The sequence below is a fragment of the Heptranchias perlo genome, chromosome 3 (genome assembly GCF_035084215.1).
Source record: "Heptranchias perlo isolate sHepPer1 chromosome 3, sHepPer1.hap1, whole genome shotgun sequence".
Lineage (NCBI taxonomy): Eukaryota > Metazoa > Chordata > Chondrichthyes > Hexanchiformes > Hexanchidae > Heptranchias > Heptranchias perlo.
Genome location: NC_090327.1, coordinates 117,636,318 through 117,660,169, shown reverse-complemented (window position 1 = coordinate 117,660,169; position 23,852 = coordinate 117,636,318). Strand labels below are relative to the sequence as shown.

Here is a 23,852-nt window from a genome sequence, read left to right as displayed (position 1 = left end):
GAAGGTTATACTTGCCTTGGAGGCGGTACAACGAAGGTTCACTAGGTTAATTCCTGGGATGAGAGGGTTGTCCTGTGAGGAGAGGTTGAGTAGAATGGGCCTGTACTCTCTGGAGTTTAGAAGAATGAGAGGTGATCTCATTGAAACATATAAGATTATTAGGGGGCTTGACAGGGTACATGCCGAGAGATTGTTTCCCCTGGCTGGAGAGTTTAGAACTAGGGAGCATAGTCGCAGGATAAGGGGTCGGCCATTTAAGACTGAGATGAGGAGGAATTTCTTCACGTAAAGGGTTGTGAATCTTTGGAAGTCTCTACCCCAGAGGGCTGTAGATGCTGAGTCATTGAGTATATTCAAGGCTGAGATCGATAGATTTTTGGACTCTAGAGGAATCCAGGGATATGGGAATCGGGCAGGAAAGTGGAGTTGAGGTCGAAGATCATCTATGATCTGATTGAATGGCGGAGCAGGCTCAAGGGGCCGTATGGCCAACCCTGCTCAAATTTCTTATGTTCTTATGTTCATTCTAACCTCATTCACAATTTACAGAAAAAGGCCATTCGGCCTAACTGGTCCATGCCTAATGAAGAGAGAAAATTCCCTCCATGTGTTCCGGAAAGTACCATAGCAAACATGTCATATAAAAACTGTTTTGCTTAATCGGGAAGTGTGTTCAACTGAATTGCTATATAATGTTACTTTTTTTAAAGAGACATCCATATATATTTATTTCTTGGTCCTTATTTTGATTTGGACTTTAGGAACATAGGGACATAAATAGGCCATTCAACCTCTTGAGCCTGTTCTGCCATTCACTGAGATCATGGCTGATCTATACGTTAACTCCATCTACCCTCCTTGGTTCCGTTACTCTTAATACCCTCACCTAACAAAAATCTATCAATCTCAGTTTTGAAATTTTCAATTGACCCCCATCCTCGACAGCTTTTTGGGGGAGACAGTTCCAGATTTCCACTACCCTTTTTTGTGAAGAAATTTTTCCTGACATCACCCCTCAATGGCCTAGCTCTAATTTTAAGATTATGCCCCCTTGTTCTGGACTCCCCCACCAGAGGAAATAGTTTCTCTCCATCTACCCTATCAAATCCTTTAATCATTTTAAACACCTCAATTAGATCACCCCTTAATGTTCGATTCTTGAGGGAGTACAAGCCTAGTTGATGTAATCTGCTCTTTTTACAGTACTTTTTTTTTGTCTTTCAATGATCATAAAATGCTTCCTGTGATCAATAGCGGCAGATATCCGATTAGGTTATGAGAGCATTTGGCAGTATTCTCGTATATTCAAACAAAATAGAAAGTCCAATAAAATCTCAATCCACTATGACAACTTTCCTCCAACTGTCTTTTATCATTTTAGAAGTGTCTCCAAAATATAAACTTTAAAGTTTCTTGGAGAGAGTCATCCTCCGGAACTCCTCGCTAACCCTCAGGTGATCTCTCTTCAGCTGGCAAAAGGAAGGCCTTTAAGCTATGATTCCCTTCGAGGCCAGACTTGCATATCAAAGGATCGGTATTATTTTAACATGTCCTAGTAGATGACTCATGAGCTGTGGCTCAGTAGGTCGCACTCTTGCCTCTGACTTAGAAGGTCGTGGGTTTATGTCCCTCTCCAGAGACTTGAGTACATAATGTAGGCTGACACTCCCAGTGCAGTACTGAGGGAGTGCTGCACTGTTGGAGGTGCTGACTTTCGGATGAGACATTAAACCGAGGTCTTGTTTGCCCTCACAGGTGGACGTAAAAGATCCCACAACACTATTTTTGAAGAACAGCAGGCGTCCTGGGCCAATATTTACCCCTCAACCAACTTAACTAAAACAGATTATCTGGTCATTATCTCATTGCTGTTTGTGGGATTTTGCTGTATGCAAATTGCCTGTCATGTGTCCTACATTACAACAGTGACTACACTTCAGAAAGTGCTTCATTTGGCTGTAAAACGATTTGGGGTGTTCTGAGGTCGTAAAAGGCTCTAGTTTTTTGGGAGAGATGTGAAATGGGCTGTCGATTTGCTATCACCCATTTTACACTATTGCATAAAGTCAAAATGACCCCCCATATCTGTAAAAGAGCCCAGCCAATTTTCATCCATCAATTTAAATAGAGGAAAATCGGGTGGGTCCCTTCAAGGGCATGCACTCCGACCTATGGGATCGTCCCTATTAAATGTTCATCTGCTAATAATGGCAACAGTAACGTCTAGGCTTATATTTGTGTTTTTACATGTTAATGAGGTATGTTATATAGATTTTAAATCTCTTTATGTGGGAAGAAAATGCTTGATTTACATCAGCAACTTTTATTTTGCAGTTTGTTTTGAGTGGGGACACGGACACTATAATTCTTGACGATTTGCTGCCTGGGACAGAGTATGAGGTTTCTCTCTCTGCGATTTACAGCGACGAGACTGAAAGTGATGCCGTGGCTGTTCTTGAGACTACACGTAAGATAAAATGCGTGTAAAAAGTATCCTGCTGATATCGTAAAACGGCACCTATAAAATGTCATGGCCTCGCCCTCCCTTTTCTCCTCCAGCCCGACAACCCTCCGAGATCTCTGCGTTCCCCCAATTCCGGCCTCTTGCACATCCCCGATTTTAATCGCTCCACCATTGGCGGCCGTGCCTTCAGCTGTCGAGGCCCTAAGTTCTGGAATTCCCTCCCTAAACCTCTCTGCTTCTCTGTCCTCCTTTAAGACTCTTTGACTTGCCTCTTTGACCAAGCTGTTCTAATATCTCCTTATGTGGCTCGGTGTCAAATATTGTCTGATAATTGCTCCTGTGAAGCGCCTCGGGACGTTTTACTGCGTTAAAGGCGCTATATAAATACAAGTTGTTATTAGAACATAAGAACATAAGAAATAGGAGCAGGAGTAGGCCATATGACCCCTCGAGCCTGCTCCGCCATTCAATCAGATCATAGCTGATCTTCGAACTCATCTCCACTTTCCCGCCCAATCCTCATATCCCTTGATTCCCTTAGAGTCCAAAAATCTAGCGATCTCAGCCTTGAGTATACTCAACGACTGAGTATCCACAGCCCTCTGAATTCCAAATATTCACAACCCTCTGAATGAAGAAATTCTTCCTCCTCTCAGCCCAAAATGGCCAACCCCCTATCCTGAGACTATGCCTCCTAGCTCTAGACTCTTCAGCTAGTGGAAACAGCCTAAGAACATAAGAAATAGGAGCAGGAGTAGGCCAATCGGCCCCTCGAGCCTGCTCCACCATTCAATAAGATCATGGCTGATCTGATCCTAACCTCAAATCTAAATTCATGTCCAATTTCCTGCCCGCTCCCCGTAATCCCTAATTCCCTTTACTTCTAGGAAACTGTCTATTTCTGTTTTAAATTTATTTAATGATATAGCTTCCACAGCTTCCTGGGGCAGCAAATTCCACAGACCTACTACCCTCTGAGTGAAGAAGTTTCTCCTCATCTCAGTTTTGAAAGAGCAGCCCCTTATTCTAAGATTATGCCCCCTAGTTCTAGTTTCACCCATCCTTGGGAACATCCTTACCGCATCCACCCGATCAAACCCCTTCACAATCTTATATGTTTCAATAAGATCGCCTCTCATTCTTCTGAACTCCAATGAGTAGAGTTCCAATCGACTCAACCTCTCCTCATATGCCCACCCCCTCATCCCCGGGATTAACCGAGTGAACCTTCTTTGCACTGCCTCGAGAGCAAGTATGTCTTTTCTTAAGTATGGAGACCAAAACTGTATGCAGCCTCTCAGCATCTACCCTGTCAAGCCTTCAGAATCTTATATGTTTCAATTCATCATAAGGTCAGAAATGGGGATGTTCGCTGATGATTGCACAGTGTTCAGTTCCATTCGTTACCCCTCAGATAATGAAGCAGTCCGAGCCCGCATGCAGCAAGACCTGGACAACATCCAGGCTTGGGCTGATATGTGGCAAGTAACATTTGCGCCAGACAAGTGCCAGGCAATGAGCATCTCCAACAAGAGTGAGTCTAACCACCTCCCCTTGACATTCAACGGCATTACCATCGCCGAATCCCCCACCATCAACATCCTGGGGGTCACCATTGACCAGAAACTTAACTGGACCAGCCATATAAATACTGTGGCTACAAGAGCAGGTCAGAGGCTGGGTATTGTGCGGCGAGTGACTCACCTCCTGACTCCCCAAAGCCTTTCCACCATCTACAAGGCACAAGTCAGGAGTGTGATGGAATACTCTCCACTTGCCTGGATGAGTGCAGCTCCAACAACACTCAAGAAGCTCGACACCATCCAGGACAAAGCAGCCCGCTTGATTGGCACCCCATCCACCACCCTAAACATTCACTCCCTTCACCACCGGCGCACAGTGGCTGCAGTGTGTACCATCCACAGGATGCACTGCAGCAACTCGCCAAGGCTTCTTCGACAGCACCTCCCAAACCCGCGACCTCAACCACCTAGAAGGACAAGAGCAGCAGGCACATGGGAACAACACCACTTGCACGTTCCCCTCCAAGTCACACACCATCCCGACTTGGAAATATATCGCCGTTCCTTCATCGTTGCTGGGTCAAAATCCTTGAACTCCCTTCCTCACAGCACTGTGGGAGAACCTTCACCAGACGGACTGCAGCGGTTCAAGAAGGCAGCTCACCACCACCTTATTCAGGGCAATTAGGGATGGGCAATAAATGCCGGCCTTGCCAGCAACGCCCACATCCCATGAACGAATTTTAAAAATGAGATCACCTTTCATTCTTCTAAACTCCAGAGAATATAGGCCCATTCTACTCAATCTCTCCTCATAGGACAACCCTCTCATCCCAGGAATTAATCTAGTGAACCTTTGTTGCACTGCCTCAAAGGCAAGTATATCCTTCCTTAGATAAGGAGACCAAAACTGTACACAGTGCTCCAGGTGAGGTCTCTCCAAAGCCCTGTACAATTGTAGTAAGACTTCCTTACCCTTGTACTCTAACCCCCTTCCAATAAAGGCCAATATGCCATTTGCCTTCGTAATTGCTTGATGTATCTGCACGTTAACTTTCTGTTATTTGTTTACAAGGACACCCAAGTCTCTCTGAACACCAACATTTAATAGTTTCTCACTATTTAAAAAATATTCTGTTTTTCTATTCTTCCTACCAAAGTGAATAACCTCACATTTCCCCACATTATACTCCATCAGCCACCTTCTTGCCCACTCACTTAACCTGTCTATATCTCTTTGCAGACTCTTTATGTCCTCCTCACAGCTTACTTTCCCACCTAGCTTTGTATCATCAGCAAACTTGGATACATTACACTTGGTCCCTTCATCTAAGTCATTAATATAGTTTGTAAATAGCTGAGGCCCAAGCACTGATCCTTGCGGCACCCCACTAGTTACAGTCTGCCAACCTGAAAATGACCCATTTATCCCTACTTTCTGTTTTCTGTCCGTTAACCAATCCTCTATCCATGCTAATATATTACCCCCAACCCCATGAGCCCTTGTCATGTGTAACAACCTTTTGTGTGGCACCTTACCAAATGTCTTTTGAAAATCCAAATATACTACATCCACTGGTTCCCCTTTATCCACTCTGCTGGTTACATCCTCAAAAAACTCTAATAGATTTGTCAAACATGATTTCCCTTTCATAAAACCATGTTGACTCTGCCTAATCATATTATGATTTTCTAAGTGCCCCATTACCACTTCCTTAATAATGGATTCCAGCATTCTCCCGACAACTGATGTCCGGTTAACTGGCCTGTAGTTCCCTGTTTTCTGTCTCCCTCCTTTCTTTAAAAGCGGTGTTACATTTGCTACCTTCCAATCCACTGGGACCATTCTAGAATCTAGGGAATTTTGGAAGATCACAACCAATGCATCCACTTTCTCTGCAGCTACATAAGAACATAAGAACATAAGAAATAGGAGCAGGAGTAGGCCATACAGCCCCTCGAGCCTGCACATCTTTTAGAACCCAAGCATGTAGGCCATCAGGTCCAGGGAATTTGTTGGCCTTTAGTCCCATTAATTTCTTCAGTACTTTTTCTTTGCTGATATTAATTACTTTAAGTTCCTCATTCTCATTAGCCCCTTGGTTCCCCACTATTTCTGGTATGCTTTTTGTGTCTTCTACTGTGAAGACAGATACAAAGTATTTGTTTAACGTCTCTGCCACTTCCTGATTCCCCATTATAATTTCTCCTGTCTCAGCCTCTAAGAAACCAACGTTTACTTTCGCGACTCTCTTCCTTTTTTCCATACTTGTAGAAGCTCTTACAATCTGTTTTTATATTTGTTGCTAGTTTACTCTCATAGAATGTTGTTATAGTTTTGGTTGTGTTGTTGTCTACTAAAACCTAAACAAAGAGGAACGCTGTGATGGCTGTACAATATTCCGCCTATGCACCCCCGATTGACCCTGAGAAATGTGTTGTTTAGAGTCCTAGGGCTGCCTGTTGCTGTTTCTCTTGTCCCGGTGGAGCAAGTTGGGAAAACGAGATACTTAAAAAAAACTCAATGGGGTGGAGTATAAACAGAAAATGCTGGAAAGCACTCAGCAGGTCAGGCAACATCTGTGGAGAGAGAAACAGAGTTAACGTTTCAGGTCGATGACCTTTCATCAGAACTGGAAGATGTTCGAGATTAATAACTTTTAAGCAAATACAAATCCAGAGAAAAGGGGTGGGGCGGGTGCAGGAAAAGAACACAGGGGGAAAAGGTGGAGGGCAGGAGTGATTAAATGACAAAAGGGATGATGGTGCAAGGCAAGGAGGGTGGTAATGGGACAAGTATAGAAAGAAAAGATGGGCCCAGAGGAGGTGTAAATGGTCACAGCAGATAAGCAGAGGGGAAGGGAAATATGGAAAATCTGGCAAAGAGAAAAAGGCTCCCAGGACCTGGAATGTGGTGGAGAAAGGCAGGGAGACCCCAGGAGTATGGACCATCCCACTGGCCCTGAATCGATAGGAGATCCCCCACCCCAAGCACCGGCCCACCCCTCCCCCACCCCAAGCACCGGCCCACACCTCCCCCACCCCAAGCACCGGCCCACCCCTCCCCCACCCCAAGCACCGACCCACACCTCCCCCACCCCAAGCACCGGCCCACACCTCCCCCACCCCAAGCACCGGCCCACCCCTCCCCCACCCCAAGCACCGGCCCACACCTCCCCCACCCCAAGCACCGGCCCACCCCTCCCCCACCCCGAGCACCAGCCCACCCCTCCCCCACCCCGAGCACCAGCCCACACCTCCCCCACCCCAAGCACCGGCCCACACCTCCCCCACCCCGAGCACCAGCCCACACCTCCCCCACCCCAAGCACCGGCCCACACCTCCCCCACCCCAAGCACCGGCCCACCCCTCCCCCACCCCGAGCACCGGCCCACCCCTCCCCCACCCCGAGCACCAGCCCACACCTCCCCCACCCCAAGCACCAGCCCACACCTCCCCCACCCCGAGCACCGGCCCACCCCTCCCCCACCCCGAGCACCAGCCCACACCTCCCCCAGTCCCAGTGGCTCTGCTGCAGTCCATCCTCCATTACCAGCACCCGCTGTCCAAGAGAAAATGGGAGCAGTGGTTAAAATCTAAAGTTATTAAACTCAATGTTAAGTCTGGAAGGTTGTGAAGTGCCCAGTAGAAAGATGAGCTGCTGTGAAGTCAGTGGGCTGGAAATTGGGCCTTATTTTCAGGTCCATAACCAGGGAAGACCTGAGTTCCAAGATCTGTGTGTTAATTGAATTAATACAAATGCGTCTAATTAAAAAGCTGACACAGATAAATTACTAAGCAATGCTCTTATAAACAAATGTATAATCCTAATTTATAAGCTAAGATAAATATTATACATTATTTTATCCGGGGTTGTGCCACACGATTTAGAATCAATTTTAACTTTAATTTTAAATTACAGTTCAGCGGATAACCACGACAACAACAACCTCAACAACGACACATAGACCAACTACAGCCGGTATGTGATTATTAACAATAAAAAGATTCTTACAGGTCGATAATTTAATTGAAATGAAACTGTTTATGTTTCTACACCTAAATAAAACATTTACAATTATTTTTAATATAAATGTTCTCTTAGTTGTGCCAGCCGTGGCTCTGTGGGTAGCACTCTCGCTTCTGAGTCAGAAGGTCATGGGCTTAAGTCCCACTCTTGAACCTGATAATCTAGGCTGACACTCCCAGTGCAGTACTGAGGGAGTGCTGAATTGTCGGGGTTGCCGTCTTTCGGATGAGACTTTAAACCGAGGCCTTGTCTGCCCTCTCAGGTGGACGTAAAAGATCCCATGTCAGTATTTTGAAGAAGAGCAGGGGAGTTCTCCCCGGTGTCCTGGCCAATATTTTTTCCTCAACCAACATCACGAAAACAGATTACCTGGTCATTTACCTCTTGCTGTTTGTGGGATCTTGCTGTGCGCAAATTGGCTGCTGTGTTTCCTACATAACAACAGTGATTACACGTCAAAAAGTACTTCATTGGCTGTAAAACGCTTTGGGACGTCCTGAAGTTGTGAAAGGCACTGTAGAAATGCAATTCTTCTTTTATAGTCATCTCTTTGGTTACATGTTAAATTGTTTTTTTAAATTAATAATGTACAAGTAATAAAAACAAATGTTTCCCTTCTGTACTTCATTCTTGTGCATATATTTCTAGTTCCAGGGTTTTTATAGGGTGAAAAGCTGACTCTGCACTTTGTCTCCAAGCTTATGACTTTGAAGTGTTTGGAACTCCCTAACTGACAGCTTTGAATGGGGGGCATCTGTGAATCATTTCCGTGCAGTGTGACTGACCTCTCTCTCCATAGTCATCTGAAAGGCAATGTTGGGCAATAACAGGGATCAAACTGTCAGAATGCCCATCCCGGATATAAAACAATACGGTGACAGAATGACAATGTGCAGCTCTAAACCCACCATACGCAGCCTGAATCATATAAATGATCGTGAACATCCACAAATCCATTGGTGTGGGTAAAACCACGCAGGAGGTCTAACCAAGAACTGAAAGGGATCCAAGACTCTTTCACTCCAGACAGGATCTTTGTAACTCCATTATGTCATAGGAACATAGGAACAAGAGTAGGCCATTCAGTCCCTCGAACCTGTTCCGCCATTCAATTAGACCGTGGCTGGTAGATACAGGAAGGAATTGGAAGGGACCAGTGGTTCTTGCTAAAATTTAGATGAGGAGACACTGTACGTCACCTGTTGTTTTAAATGTAAATTATTTCACCATTACTGCTTTTTATACAGGTGCCATAGTCTCAACTCATCTCCGTTTTCATCAGTCAAGAGCTCTTTCGCAAGGCTCGGTGCAGTAACTATACAGTAGTTCTTTACTTAGAGAGTGGTGAGAATGTGGAACACGCTACTGCATGGAGTAGTTGAGGCGAATAGCATCGATGCCTTTAAGAGGAAGCTAGATAAGTACATGAGGGAGAAAGGAATAGAAGGTTATGTTGATAGGATGAGATGAAGTAGGGAGGGAGGAAGCTCGTGTGGAGCATAAACACCGGCATAGACCTGTTGGGCCGAATGGCCTGTTTCTGTGCTATAAATTCTATGTAATGCTGTGCAATACAAGGTACAATCAATACTCACATGTGACTGTGGCACCCAAATCTTGAATAATCTAAAATTTTAGAGTATGAATCACAATTAGCCAAGGACTCATACATTAGTCTGTTACAATTGGCTGAAATGTGAATTGGTTTAAACTTTACACTGCTGGAATCTGTGTCCTAGGAAGACAATCAGTCCGGCCCACAAATAGATGCACTTTCTCTTTTTTGTTCAAAGCATTCCCCCATTTTACGAAAATAGACTGACCGTAATATTCTTTAACATATTTGCAAAACATTGAGGGCTTAGAAATTGGACTGCATCGTGCCCATTTGACAGGAGTAAAACAGGCACCTATGGAATTCTAAGTAGCAGGTCCATTTTCAGTCACCTCCGTGGAGTATTAATGGGGCCCAGTGTTGGCGTTGTTGAAGTTTTACTCTAGAGGGTCAATTTTTCCGAATGTGCACTTCCAGCGTGGAGCCTTGCCCACTGGGATTGGCTGACATGAACATGAGCACAAGCCCCACAACGTTCTGTCCAGAATGCACGGGAAATCCTGGGGCTCGCACCTGCGATTTCAAGGTGTGTGCTCCCAGTAGATGAGGCTCCTCCCTGAAAGCATACATTCAGGGAATTAGTATTCAGATATTTACATAGAATTTACAGTTCAGAAACAGACCATTCGGCCCAACTAGTCTATGCTGGTGTTTATGCTCCACACGAACCTCCTCCCACCCTACCTCAACTAACCCTATCAGCATTTCCTTCTATTCCTTTCTCCCCCATGTGTTTATCCAGCTTCCCCTTAAATGCATCTATGCTAGTTGCCTCAACTACTCCTTGTGGTAGGGAGTTCGACAGTCTAACCACTCTCAGGTGAAGAAGTTTCTCCTTATTGGATTTATTAGTGACTATCTTATATATATGAGATATTTCTCTCAGCTTCAGCATCTCAGACCACTCTTGTAAGTGACCCCTTACTCCTTACGGACCAGAACGTGCCTTTACTTGCTCGACATGTGGGTAATTTATAGTGAACCCACAGGTTAAACAGAATAACCCCATCTCTGTATTCCGATTTAGTGGATCAGCCTTCCTGTGATCTTTCTCGATTTCATTATATACACTCCTGCAGATTGTAGTTGAGGCTATAAAGTGCTAAACAGATGTATTAAACAGTAAATGGATAAGTGAGAACCATAGCAATAACCATAGTAATTTCAGTAACTGCAGGTTTAACTTTCCGTTTCTGTGAGAAAGGAAAATAACAAACAGGGATTTGCTACGCTAAACTTCAGTGTAAAACTGGACCTGGTACAAGGTCCCTGATGGTTGCAGAGAGCTTATTCAATTGGAACAAGATAAGCTGAGGTATAGGACCTCAATTGTCCTACCCCCAACCCCCCCACCCCGCAAGCCAAGTATGGGGGGGGAATCTAGCTGCTGTTGCAGGACTGAGAGGCTCTGTGCAGCAGTAGTGTAATGGCTGTCAGCTGCGGGCTAGTGCCTCACAGCAATTGTGTCAAGCTGTGCCCCAATGATAACATTTTTGGGGGTTACTGAGTCCACTGAAGAATACCAAGACAACATGCTATGGGCTTCGTCACTTTTTCTCAAAGAGCAATACTGAGGTCTTGGGAAGCCCAGGCTAGGAAGACCAGTTAGCATTAGGAACCAAGACTGCAGAGTGTTGGTCCATTCCAGGAACTGCTTCTCCTCTCTAAACCAAAGAGGGCCATGCCGCTACACATTATAAATGCAACTGGGGCTGACCAAGGTCGCCATGGCTTGCGGATGCCTTTGGTTCTAGAGGATTGCAGTGATAACAGGTCACATCTCTTCACTTTCCTCTCCCTAGATTTTGGAAAGGGGTTGAAATAATAACTAATGTATTAATTGTAGATGATTTTGTGCAGGAAGGACTCAAAGAATTGCAGTGATTTTTTTGTAAACGTCTACGGAAAGGAAGATTAAAATCTGTGAGATGAGAATTATTCTGGTGATTTACAAATTGCCTTTTGTGGTTATTTGTTAAATTATGCAAAAATGTAATTTAAAAATTAATGATCTGAAAGTACATATGGTCCAGCAAAATATTATTAGATAATTACCCAAAGCCCTGATTTACAATTTGCTTTGATTTGTTTTGTTTTAGTTATTCGATCTGGAATAAGGAGCCTGGTTGTGGATGATGAAACCACATTTAGCCTACAAGTGTCTTGGGACCATGCTGATTCCTACGTCACACAGTACAGAGTGTCCTATGTATCTCTTAAAGGAGACCGTGCGGAAGAAGCGGTAAGCATGGTCTGTATAAGTTTTCACATATTCTATTAGGAATGAACTATGGGAATGTCCTAACGAATACCAGGCTGAGTGAAAGGTAAATTCTGAATGAAAATTAGGGACAGCACATTTAAGTGATAACTTCCCATCTATTGCCCTGCCCAAGTCAAGTATTAATTGATTATCTACAGAACAGCCTTTTGTTCATTGTCTCCACATGCTTCACCTATTGTCTTGCCTGAGAACTGGCAAAACCCATCCAATGAGAGTTATGTAGATTTATAGGGATGTTACCAGAACTGAGAGGTTGTAACTATCAGGAAAGGCTGACATTTGGTTGTATATTTTAATTGAACATTTTAGTTTGAAGACAGATTGTGAACATGAAACGACAAAAGAACACCATTGTTTTCGTTCTCAGCTTCACTAGTGGAGACAACTGACTGAGTTCTTTCCAACACTATTAATGGAACTTTTACTCCTGTGTAAAAGAAATTTAGTTTCTGAGATTGGAAAATACTTGAATTTTGGCATTGTCATTAACTTTTAATACTTTAGAAAATTACTAAAGAATTAAGTTGTCTGCAAAACAGGCTAATAAATGTGAGAATTTTTTTTCTAACACAAACCTTCTTTCATGTCAGATACCAGCCCTATATTTGGTCCCACGTATCGCTAATGCTGCTGTTTTAACCTGTGGCTATACTAATATGAGCTAGCAGACAATTAATAAATAAACGCAATATAATCCATCTGCTTGGTTTTAAAATCTCACCTGGTTCCATGCGTATCTATCCAATTGTAGCCAGACAACATCCAGGCTTGGGCTGACAAGTGACAAGTAACATTTGCGCCAGACCATCTCCAACAAGAGAGAGTCTAACCACCTCCCCTTGACATTCAATGGCATTACCATCGCCAAATCCCCCATCATCAACATCCTGGGGGTCACCATTGACCAGAAACTTAACTGGACCAGCCACATAAATACTGAGGCTACAAGAGCAGGTCAAAGGCTGGGTATTGTGCGGCGAGTGACTCACCTCCTGACTCCCCAAAGCATTTCCACCATCTACAAGGCACAAGTCAGGAGTGTGATGGAATACTCTCCACTTGCCTGGATGAGTGCAGCTCCAACAACACTCAAGAAGCTCAACACCATCCAGGACAAAGCAGCCCGCTTGATTGGCACCCCATCCACCACCCTAAACATTCACTCCCTTCACCACCAGCGCACAGTGGCTGCAGTGTGTACCATCCACAGGATGCACTGCAGCAACTCGCCAAGGCTTCTTCGACATCACCTCCCAAACCCGCGACCTCTACCACTTAGAAGGACAAGAGCAGCAGGCACATGGGAACAACACCACCTGCATGTTCCCCTCCAAGTCACACACCATTCCGACTTGGAAATATAATGCTATTCCTTCATCGTCGCTGGGTCAAAATCCTGGAATTCCCTTCCTAACAGCACTGTGGGAGAACCTTCACCACACGGACTGCAGCGGTTCAAGAAGGCGGCTCACTACCATCTTCTCAAGGGCAATTAGGGATGGGCAATAAATGCTGGCCTTGCCATGAACGAATAAAAAAAAATCTCCTGAAATGGCTTCTCTTCCCACTCCCACACCATTACCTCTGGAGTCCCCAAGGATATTTCCTTGGACCCCTCCTATTTCTCATCTACATGCTGCTCCTCGGCGACATCATCCGAAAACTACAACGTCAGGTTCTACATGTACATCAATGGTACCCAGCTCTACCTCACCACCATCTCCTTCAACCCCTCCACTGTGTCTGATTTGTCATGCTGCTTGTCTGACATCAAGTACTGGATGAGCCAAAATTTCCCCCAATTAAACATTGGGAAAACAGAAGCCATTGTCTTTGGTCCCTGCCACAAACTCTGTTCCCTCGTCGCTGATTCCATCTCTGGCCACTGAACCAGACTGTTTGCAACCTCGACGTCCTATTTGACCCTGAGCTGATCTTCCGATCCCATTTCCTCTCCATCACCAAGACAGTCTACTTCCACCTCCAGAATATCGCCTGTCTCCACCCCCACCTCAGCTCATCTGCTGCTGAAACCCTCATCCATGCTTTTGTTACCTCCAGACCCGACTATTCCAATGATCTTCTGGCCGACCACCCATCTTCCACCCTGCATAAACTTGAGCTCATCCAAAACTCTGCTGCCCATATCCTAACTTGCATAAAGTCTCTTTCACCCATCACCACCATACTCGTTGACTTACATTGGCTTCCAGTCCGGCAATGCCTTGATTTTAAAATTCTCATCCTTGTGTTCAAATTCCTCCACGACCTTGCCCCCTCCAATCTCTGTAATCTCCTCCAGCCCTACAGTGCTTCGCGATCTCTGTGTTCTTCCAACTCTGGCCTCTTGTGCATCCTCCACTTCCTTTGCCTCACCATTGGCGGCCGTGCCTTCAGCTGCCTAGACCCTAAGTTCTGGAATTCCCTCCCTAAACCTCTCCGCCTCTCTACCTCTCTCTCCTCCTTTAAGATGCTGCTTAAAACCTACCTCTTTGACCAAGCCTCTGGTCACCTGTCCTAATATCTCCTTATGTGGCTCGGCAACAATTTCTTCTCTGATAACTCTCCTGTGAAGCGCCTTGGGATATTTTACTATGTTAAAGGCACTATGTAAATGCTAGTTGTTGTTGCTGTATGTTGTGCTGTGCAGTACGCCGACAGAATTGGCTGACCGTCCATTTTACTCAGGTGATGGTTCCTGGAAGGCAGAATGACCTCCTGCTCCAGCCTCTGCTCTCGGACACATTGTATAGAATTTCTGTGACACCTATCTATGCTGATGGAGAAGGCAACACTTTCGCTGTCACAGGCAAGACATGTAAGTGAAGTATCTACTGGTGCTCATTTTATATGATATCAGTCACTCATGGTGCAACAAAAATTTAAATCTTTCTAAATGGGTTTATCATTCCATGAGGAAACCTTACCCGAGTATGGGCCTGGGCTCATAACCTGCCTTTCTTACCATACCTGGGGCTCCATGTGCCATTTGGGGAAAGGAAACAAAGAAAGACCAAATAATCTGTTCCAGTGATGTTGATTGAGGGATAAAAATTGGCCAGGAATAGCACCATGGGATCTTTTACGTCCACCTGAGAAGGCACACGGGGCCTTGGTTTAACGACCCATATGAAAGACGGCACCTCCAACAGTGCAGCACTCCCTCAGTACTGCAGTGGGAGCGTCAGCCTAGATTTTGTGCTCAAGTCTTTGGAGTGGGATCATGAACCCACGACCTGCTAGCTCAGAGGCGAGAGTGCCACCAACTGAGCCACGACTGACAAGACATATGGAGTTAAAACAGTTTATTAATTTGAGGGCGCATTTTTAAAAAAAGTAACATTTTGTTACCGCGATTACTTTTCCTTGTAGTGTCACTCTCTGGACCAACGAGCCTGCACATCTCTGAGGAATGGTACAATCGCTTCCGAGTTAAATGGGACCCCCCACCATCAGCGACTATGGGCTACAGAGTGGTGTACCAGTCTGTCTCTGGTATTTCATTTTCATTATTGTTCAGTGATACTCGTACAAATATTTATTTCTATTACAAAATCTCTTGAGCATTCACAGTTACATCCCAGCAGGATAGGCACTGATAATTTTTAGTCACCAAATCACTGTACATCTCTTTAGATGTCAAATGTATTTTACTCTAGGTCCAGTAACATACAGCATACCGATCTTTCACTGTCACCCCCAGTTTATTTTGTTAAAAAGCAGTTAGTCTGGATATATTTACCAGTTATCACTATTTCTGTGCCACCCCACTGCCTGCTATTCTGAACTGCTGACAATCTGTCTGGTGCACATCAATACATATTCGAACTGTCTGCATCCAGGAGTGAATCAAAACAGTTACCGGTTTTGCAGGCACTGTAGATCTTGAAAAATAAAAAGCATGTTTTCAATATAGGCCTTTCTTTTCCATTTTTGTCTTTGTTATTTTACAAAAGCCTAAGGGTGCAATTTTAACCTAACCTGCCTGTCGGGAAACTGACAGGGATCGGGTGTAACTCTGGTTTTACACCCGGCCCGGTTTTACTATCCATTGAAGTCAATATTGGACAGGACGTAAAACCAGCATTCCCCCCAATCCTGCAGGATTCCCGTCTGGCCAGTTAGGTTAAAATTGCCCCCTAAATGTCTGTACTATTACTTCGGTGTGCTCTTGTTACACAAATGGTAGCTTTTGTTGAGTGGTTGTTAATAATGTTTGATTTGTGAGAAGTATAAACAGATATGGAGATAATGTCGTGAGATTCACCGTAGGTTTCATTGACGATAGTTACTAATTTTGATTCATGTTTTCCATAGCTTTCTACTGAAAACATTCCCGCCTGCAATCTCCCTGGTTCCTTTTCTGTCCTTGATGTGTTTCAGCTGCTCTAATCCATCTAATGAAGAATATTAAGAAGGAAATGATGGTTAACAAGAGAATAATGGTTACTGATATTAGAAAGAGGATAGTGACTGTTCTGACATGTTTAGATCAGATCCAGAACTGAAATTTGGCATATCAGAAAGAGGAAAAGCAAATTACCAAGGAGAAACATTAACCTATGTGATTCCGCCTTTGTTTTTTTTTGTTGTAATCTCAGCACCAGGTCCAGCTCTGGAGACGTTTGTAGGAGATGATGTGAATACAATGCTAATTCTTAACCTGCTCAGTGGCACTGAATACAGCGTCAAAGTGTTTGCAACGTACTCCACTGGTTCTAGTGCTGCACTTACAGGAAGAGCCAAAACACGTAAGAGCTATTTTCTGTTAGCCTCATTACCCTAAACTACGTTGCTTTTTATAAAGCTAATGTGGAATGGAGGCCATTCGGCCCAGCGTGCTTGTGCCAGCTGTTTGAAAGAGCTATCCAATTAGTCCTACTCCCCTGCCCTTTCCCCATAGCTCTGCAAATCTTTCCTCTTCAAGTATTTATCCAATTCCCTTTTGAAAGTTATTATTGAATCTACTTCCACCACCCTTTTAGATGTTGTGGAAAATGTTGCCATTTAAAGTTCAATATTTCTGATTCCATTTTGTAACTATCAGTAAAGATTTATTAATAAAAGCACCAAACGTAAGCAACTGCTTTATGAATTCTGGTCCTACCAACATGTACTTTGCATTGGAGCCGTTCTGGAAACTACATCAGTGGGGCGGCCACTTGCTACATTTACAAGTGCAGAAGATAAATGTTGACATTTTATAAACCAAGCAATAGTTCTAACCTTTTCCATGCTGCAGCTACTTCCATCATCTGAAATTCCTGAAGGTTTCTGTAAGGTGTCAGCTGTAGCTCAGTGGGTAACACTCTCACCTCTGAGTCTGAAGGTCATGGATTCAAGCCCTACTCCAGAGACTTGAGCACATAATCTAGACTGACACTTCTAGTGCAGTACTGATGGAGTGCTGCACTGTTGGAGGTGCTGTCTTTTGGATGAGATGTTAAACTGAGGCCCTGTCAGGTGGATGTAAAAGATCCCATGGCACTATTTTGAAGATCAGGGTAGTTCTCCTCGGTGTCCTAGCAATATTTATCCCTCAACCAACATCACTAAAACAGATTATCTGGTCATTTATTTCATTGCTGTTTGTGGGATCTTGCTGTGCACACACTGGCTGCTGCATTTCCTACATTACAACAGCGACTACACTTCAAAAAGTACTTCATTGGCTGTAAAGCGCTTGGGACGTCCTGAGGTTGTGAAAGGTGCGATATAAATGCAGGTTGTTTCTTCTTTCTGCGAAGCCAGTTGTGTAAACACTTAACACTCTCCTTGTTCTTTCCTGCAGTATACCTCGGTGTGACAAATCTTACCCCGTACCAAGTTCGAATGACTAGCATGTGTGCTCATTGGCAGCTGCATAGACATGCCACTACCTACAGAGTAGTTATCGAATCTCTCCGAGGTAAGGCAAAGTGGCAAAGTTGCATGGACTAGATTGCCACAGTGCACAATATATATTTACTGTACGCACGCTAGAAACTTAGGGGAGAGTTCTTTCCATCATGGATGGTGAAAGTACAAGGATGTGGACGGTAAGGGAGATGAGGAATTGTTCAGACATTGTCATGTTGGTGATTGAGACCAGGAGTACCGAGAGATTAGAAAAGATGGTGAAGCCAAGGATATAGATGAGGGAATGCCACAACTTGGGAATTTTTTAACCATTTTTCCACAGAAAGGAGTTGGAAAAAGAATTACTTTTAGCATAGCATCTTACAGCATAGAAGGAGGCCATTCATCCCATCGTGCCTGTGCTGGTTCTTTGAAAGAGCTATCCAATTAGTCCCACTCCTCCTGCTCTTTCCCCATAGCCCTGCAAATTTTCCTTTTCAAATATTTATCCAATTCCCTTTTGAAAGTTACTATTGAATCTGCTTCCACCACCCTTTCAGGCAGTGCATTCCAGATCATAACAACTTGCTGCGTAAAAAAAATTCTCCTCATCTCCCCCCTGGTTCTTTTGCCATTTTTAGATGCTGGGTTTTTAAAGCAAAGTGTATTCATACAAGTTTAGACAAAAGGTGGTTAATATGCTAATGGAGGTTGTTTTTCTTAAAGACAGTTTAACGGTGCGTGAACATTTATCTAATAGCGATCATAATATGATCGAGTTCAACGTTGTGTTTGAGAGGGAGAAACCCGTAACAGCTACTAAGATTTTAAATTTAGGTAAGGCGTCTTCAATGGGATGAGACAGAGACTCTCCATAGTAAACTGGGCAAATCTGTTAATGGATAAAACGACAGAAGATCATTGGGAGGTGTTCAAAAAAGAATTTAACGTGTTACTGAACAAGTTTATATCCCTAAAGGGCAAGAGCTCCACTTGCCAAAAAAAACAGCCATGGACGATAAAAGAGGTAAGAGACAATATAAATCTAAAAGAGAAAGCATACAAAAATGCAAAAAAAGCACAGATCCTGGTGACTGGGAGAGATACAAATGACAGCAAAGGGTGAGAAAACAGATAGTAAGAGCTACAAAAAGGGAGTATGAAAAGAAATTTGCAAGGGATATCAAAATCAAACACAAAAATTTTTACAATTATATTAAGAAAAAGATGGTGGTCAAGAGCAATGTGGGCCCCTTAAAAACTGATCATGGTGATATTGTAAATGAAAATAAGGAAATGGCGGGCATGTTAAATAATTACTTTGCATCAGTATTTACAGTAGAGGAAGAGAATAGCATGCCGGACACCCCAAGGAAACTAATTTTGAATCAGGGACGGGGACTCACTATAATTAATGTAAGCAAATTAACAGTAATGAAGAAAATAATGGCACTAGAGAGTGACAAATCCCCAGGACCAGAAGGTTTCCATCCCAGGGTTTTAAAGGAAGTAGGTGAGAATATTGCAGAAGCCCTAACTATAATCTTCCAAAGTTGTCTCAACTCAGAAACTGTTCCTTTAGATTGGAAAATTGCACGTCATTCCGCCGTTTAAGAAAGGTGAGAGAGGGAAACCAGGGAATTATAGACCAGTTAGCCTAACATCTGTTGTCGGGAAATTACTAGAGGCCTATAATTAAGGATAGAGTGACTTTGACCTTGAAAATTTTCAGCTGATCAGAGAGAGCCAGCATGGATTTGTAAAGGGTAGGTCATGCCTGATGAACCTGATTGAATTTTTTGAAGAGGAGACTAAAGTAGTGGACAGGGGAATGTCTATGGATGTTGTTTATATGGATTTCTAGAAGGCATTAAATAAAGTCCTTTATAAGGGACTGTCAGCTAAAGTTGAAGCTCATGGAATTGAAGGCATGTTATTGACCTGGTTAGGAAATTGTCTGAGCGGCAGGAGACAGAGAGTAGGGATAAGGGCAGGTACTCAAACTGGCAGGTTGTGACTAGTGGTGTCCCACAGGGATCTGTATTGGGGCCTCAACTATTCACTGTATTTATTAATGACTTAGATGATGGGATAGAGAGCCACATATCCAAGTTTGCCGATGACACAAAGATAGGCAGCATTGTAAGCAGTGTAGATGGAAGCATGAAATTACAGGGATGGTTACTAGATTAAGTGAATGGGCAAAACTGTGGCAAATGGATTTCAATGTAGGCAGGTGTGAGGTCATCCACTTTGGACCTAAAAAGGACAGATCAGAGTACTTTCTAAATGGTGAAAAGCTCAAAACAGTGGAGGTTCAAAGAGACTTAGTGGTCCATGCACATAGATCATTAAAATGTCATGGCTAATGTCATCAAAAAGGCTAATGGAATGCTGACCTTTATATCTCGAGGACTAGAATACAAGGGGGTAGAAGTTATGCTACAGCTATACAAAACCCTGGTTAGAACACACCTGGAGCACTGTGTTCAGTTCTGGGCACCGCACCTTAGGAAGGATATATTGGCCTTGGAGGGAGTGCAGCGCAGATTTACTAGAATGATACCTGGACTCCAAGGGCTAAATTACGAGGAGAGATTACACAAACTAGGGCTGTATTCTGGAATTTAGAAGATTTAGGGATGATTTGATCGAAGTTTTCAAGATATTAAGGGGAACTGATAGGGTAGATAGAGAGAAACTATTTCCACTGGTTGGGGAGTCTAGGACTAAGGGGCATAGACTAAAAATGAGAGCCAGGACTTTCAGGAGTGAAGTTAGGAAACACTTCTACACGCAAAGGGTGGTAGAAGTTTGGAACTCTCTTCCGCAAACGGCAGTTGATGCTAGCTCAATTGTTAATTTTTAAACCTGAGATTGAGAGATTTTTGTTAACCAAAGGTATTAAGGGATATGGGGCTAAGGCAGGTATATGGAGTTAGGTCACAGATCAGCATGATTGCATTGAATGGCGGAACAGCCACAAGGGGCTGGATGGCCTAAGACTGTAAACAATAAACAATTTGTTAGCTTGTCTCAGTAATTGATAAATACCCCACACCTCTCTTTGACCATGAATAGAGAAAGCTAAGAGATGAAGAGTATAGGCAGTCAGTTAGATTTTTGAAACAGAAAGCTGTAAGCCACTTTCAATAGGAAAGCTATGAGAGCTTTTCCGAGACTAAGAGGTTAGAAATGCTAGAAGAACAGTTAGGAGTCATCTTCAAATAAGGTGACCTACTGATGTGGGGAAGCATGGCGTGTTCTTTATTTTGTATTATTGCATTAAAATAAATGTTACTGATTGAATTGAATGTGTCTGATTATAAATGTATGTTCACCTTACTGCGCCTCTGAGAAGGTTAGAAGAAGCACACTTGTGAAAGACACGAATATCCAATTAAGGTCACAAGGATGCTATTGTTACATTCCTGGGTCATGCTATCATACAAGTAGATATGTAAATTAACTCCCAGAAAAGTATGATGCAGAATCTGCTTACTGGAGTGATTGACATCACTGAACCTGAGAAGGGAACTACAGCAGTTCCGAATTTGTAACAAGGAGTTTATATGAAGGGTGAGATTGAGAGAGGACGCAAGAGAAGTGGGTTTGGAGGAGATGGGGCAAGGGTGGGAGGGGTCTAAGGTGAACATTGATATTTCTGAGGATGATGAGACATTTGACACAGATGCTAAGCGAAGAGAAAAGGGAGGACATCTAAAGGAGGAAATCGGTATGGAGTGATGATAAATAATGAGCATTTTAAATGAAAGCAGAGAGTGATGTGCTTGTAAGAGGAGAAAGTTGGGAGAGAGGCCAAGGTTTGACCTGGAGATAAGAATAATGCTGTTGACATGGTTGCTATTGTGGGTTAGAAGGTAAAATTTGCAGCTAGGTAAGGTAGCTACTGTAAGGGGGAAGGGGGAAGGAGTCACCACTCATGACCCTTGATTCAGCCAGAGCCAGGATGTCAATACGACTATATATAATAAGGACCTTAATCGGACATTCTGGGGAGAAAAATGGAGGAGATAGTGGTTATTGATCCACCAACGAGGCCTGGTGGTGCAGTGTTGGCAACGGTGAGTCAATGAGGATTGGAAGCGGTGCAGTTAATCTCCAGGAGATGGTGAGATGGTCAATGGTGTTATGGGAATAGGCAGCTGGGGGTTGCTGTTGCACAGTGGAGGCCAAGGCGGGCCCATCTGAGAAGGCAGAGAGAGGCACAGAGGAAATCCATGGGCTCATTCATTAGTCTGTGATTCGAACTTGAGCTGGTGGCAGGAGAGAAGGTAGGCTGAGGAGCAATGATGGGCAGGAGTAGAGTTTAGATAGGGCTTGATGTTGGAGAAAGAGGAGATAAAAGGTGGCCTGGCTGGGTGAGGGGGGAGCAAGAGAGAGGAGGGGGGTATCCAGGGAGGGTCAGAGGGAGGAAAATAGGAATAGTACCCTCAGGTGGATTGGTAGTCATAAAGGGGGTGCAGGATCAGAGAGACCTGGGGGTTTACATATACAAACCTTTGAAGGTGGCAGGACAGATTGATAAAGGCTCATAAAAAAGCAAACGGGATCTTTGGCTTTATAAAAGAGGCATAGTGTATAGAGTCATAGAGTTATACAGCACGGATAGAGGCCCTTCGGCCCATCGTGTCCGCGCCGGCCATCAGCCCTGTCTACTCTAATCCCATATTCCAGCATTTGGTCCGTAGCCTTGTATGCTATGGCATTTCAAGTGCTCATCCAAATGCTTCTTGAATGTTGTGAGGGTTCCTGCCTCCACAACCCTTTCAGGCAGTGAGTTCCAGACTCCAACCACCCTCTGGGTGAAAAAGTTCTTTCTCAAATCCCCTCTAAACCTCCCGCCTTTTACCTTGAATCTATGTCCCCTTGTTATAGAACCCTCAACGAAGGGAAAAAGCTCCTTAGTATCCATCCTATCTGTGCCCCTCATAATTTTGTACACCTCAATCATGTCCCCCCTCAGCCTCCTCTGCTCCAAGGAAAACAAACCCAATCTTCCCAGTCTCTCTTCATAGCTGAAGCGCTCCAGCCCTGGTAACATCCTGGTGAATCTCCTCTGCACCCTCTCCAAAGCGATCACATCCTTCCTGGAGTGTAGCGACCAGAACTGCACACAGTACTCCAGCTGTGGCCTAACCAGTGTTTTATACAGCTCCATCATAACCTCCTTGCTCTTATATTCTATGCCTCGGCTAATAAAGGCAAGTATCCCATATGCCTTCTTTACCACCTTATCTACCTGTTCCGCCGCCTTCAGGGATCTGTGAACTTGCACGCCAAGATCCCTCTGACCCGGTGTCTTGCCTAGGGCCCTCCCATTCATTGTGTATTCCCTTGCCTTGTTAGTCCCTCCAAAGTGCATCACCTCGCACTTTTCCGGGTTAAATTCCATTTGCCACTGTTCCGCCCATCTGACCAACCCATCTATATCGTCCTGCAGACTGAGGCTATCCTCCTCGCTATTTACCACCCTACCAATCTTTGTATCATCAGCGAACTTACTGATCATACCTTTTACATTCATATCCAAGTCATTAATGTAGACCACAAACAGCAAGGGACCCAGCACCGATCCCTGTGGTACCCCACTGGCCACAGGCTTCCAGTCACAAAAACTAATTTAAGCTAAACCTTTAAACGTCACTGGTTAGGCCTCAGCTGGAGTATTGTGTCCAATTCTGAGCATCATGCTTTAGGAAGGATGTCAAGGCCTTAGAGAGGGTGCAGAGGAGATTCACTAGAATGGTACCAGGGATGAGGGACTTCATTTATGTGGAGAGACTGGAGAAGCTGGGGTTATTCTCCTTTGAACAGAGAAGATTAAGTGGAGATTTAATAGAGCCGTTCAAAATTATGAGGGGTTTTGATAGAGTAAATAGGAAGAACCTGCTTCCACTGGCAGTAGGGTCGGTGACCAGAGGACACAGATTTAAGATAATTGGCAAAAGAACCAAAGGGGAGATGAGGAGACATTTTTTTATGCAGCGAGTTGTTATGGTCTCGAATGAACTGGCTGAAAGGTTCTATGGTAGTGCATGCGAATGGATGCAAATGGAAGCCTGAGTTACATAAAC

At 44.1% G+C, this 23,852-nt stretch overlaps 1 protein-coding gene across 8 annotated transcripts in view; it reads left to right on the top strand.

Moving 5' to 3' along the window:
- Positions 1 to 23,852, top strand: part of col14a1a (collagen, type XIV, alpha 1a) — a 244,686-nt gene that overhangs the window by 143,193 nt on the left and 77,641 nt on the right. For all 8 annotated transcript variants that reach the window (XR_010962201.1, XR_010962202.1, XM_067981666.1 and 5 more), the window contains exons 17-23: positions 2,335 to 2,467; positions 7,910 to 7,969; positions 11,732 to 11,874; positions 14,605 to 14,734; positions 15,289 to 15,411; positions 16,518 to 16,667; positions 17,708 to 17,824. Coding sequence is in view for 6 of the 8 variants with exons in the window: in XM_067981666.1 (XP_067837767.1) it covers positions 2,335 to 2,467; positions 7,910 to 7,969; positions 11,732 to 11,874; positions 14,605 to 14,734; positions 15,289 to 15,411; positions 16,518 to 16,667; positions 17,708 to 17,824 (856 nt within the window). In the remaining 2 variants the exon portion in view is untranslated. The remainder of the gene's footprint in view (positions 1 to 2,334; positions 2,468 to 7,909; positions 7,970 to 11,731; positions 11,875 to 14,604; positions 14,735 to 15,288; positions 15,412 to 16,517; positions 16,668 to 17,707; positions 17,825 to 23,852) is intronic.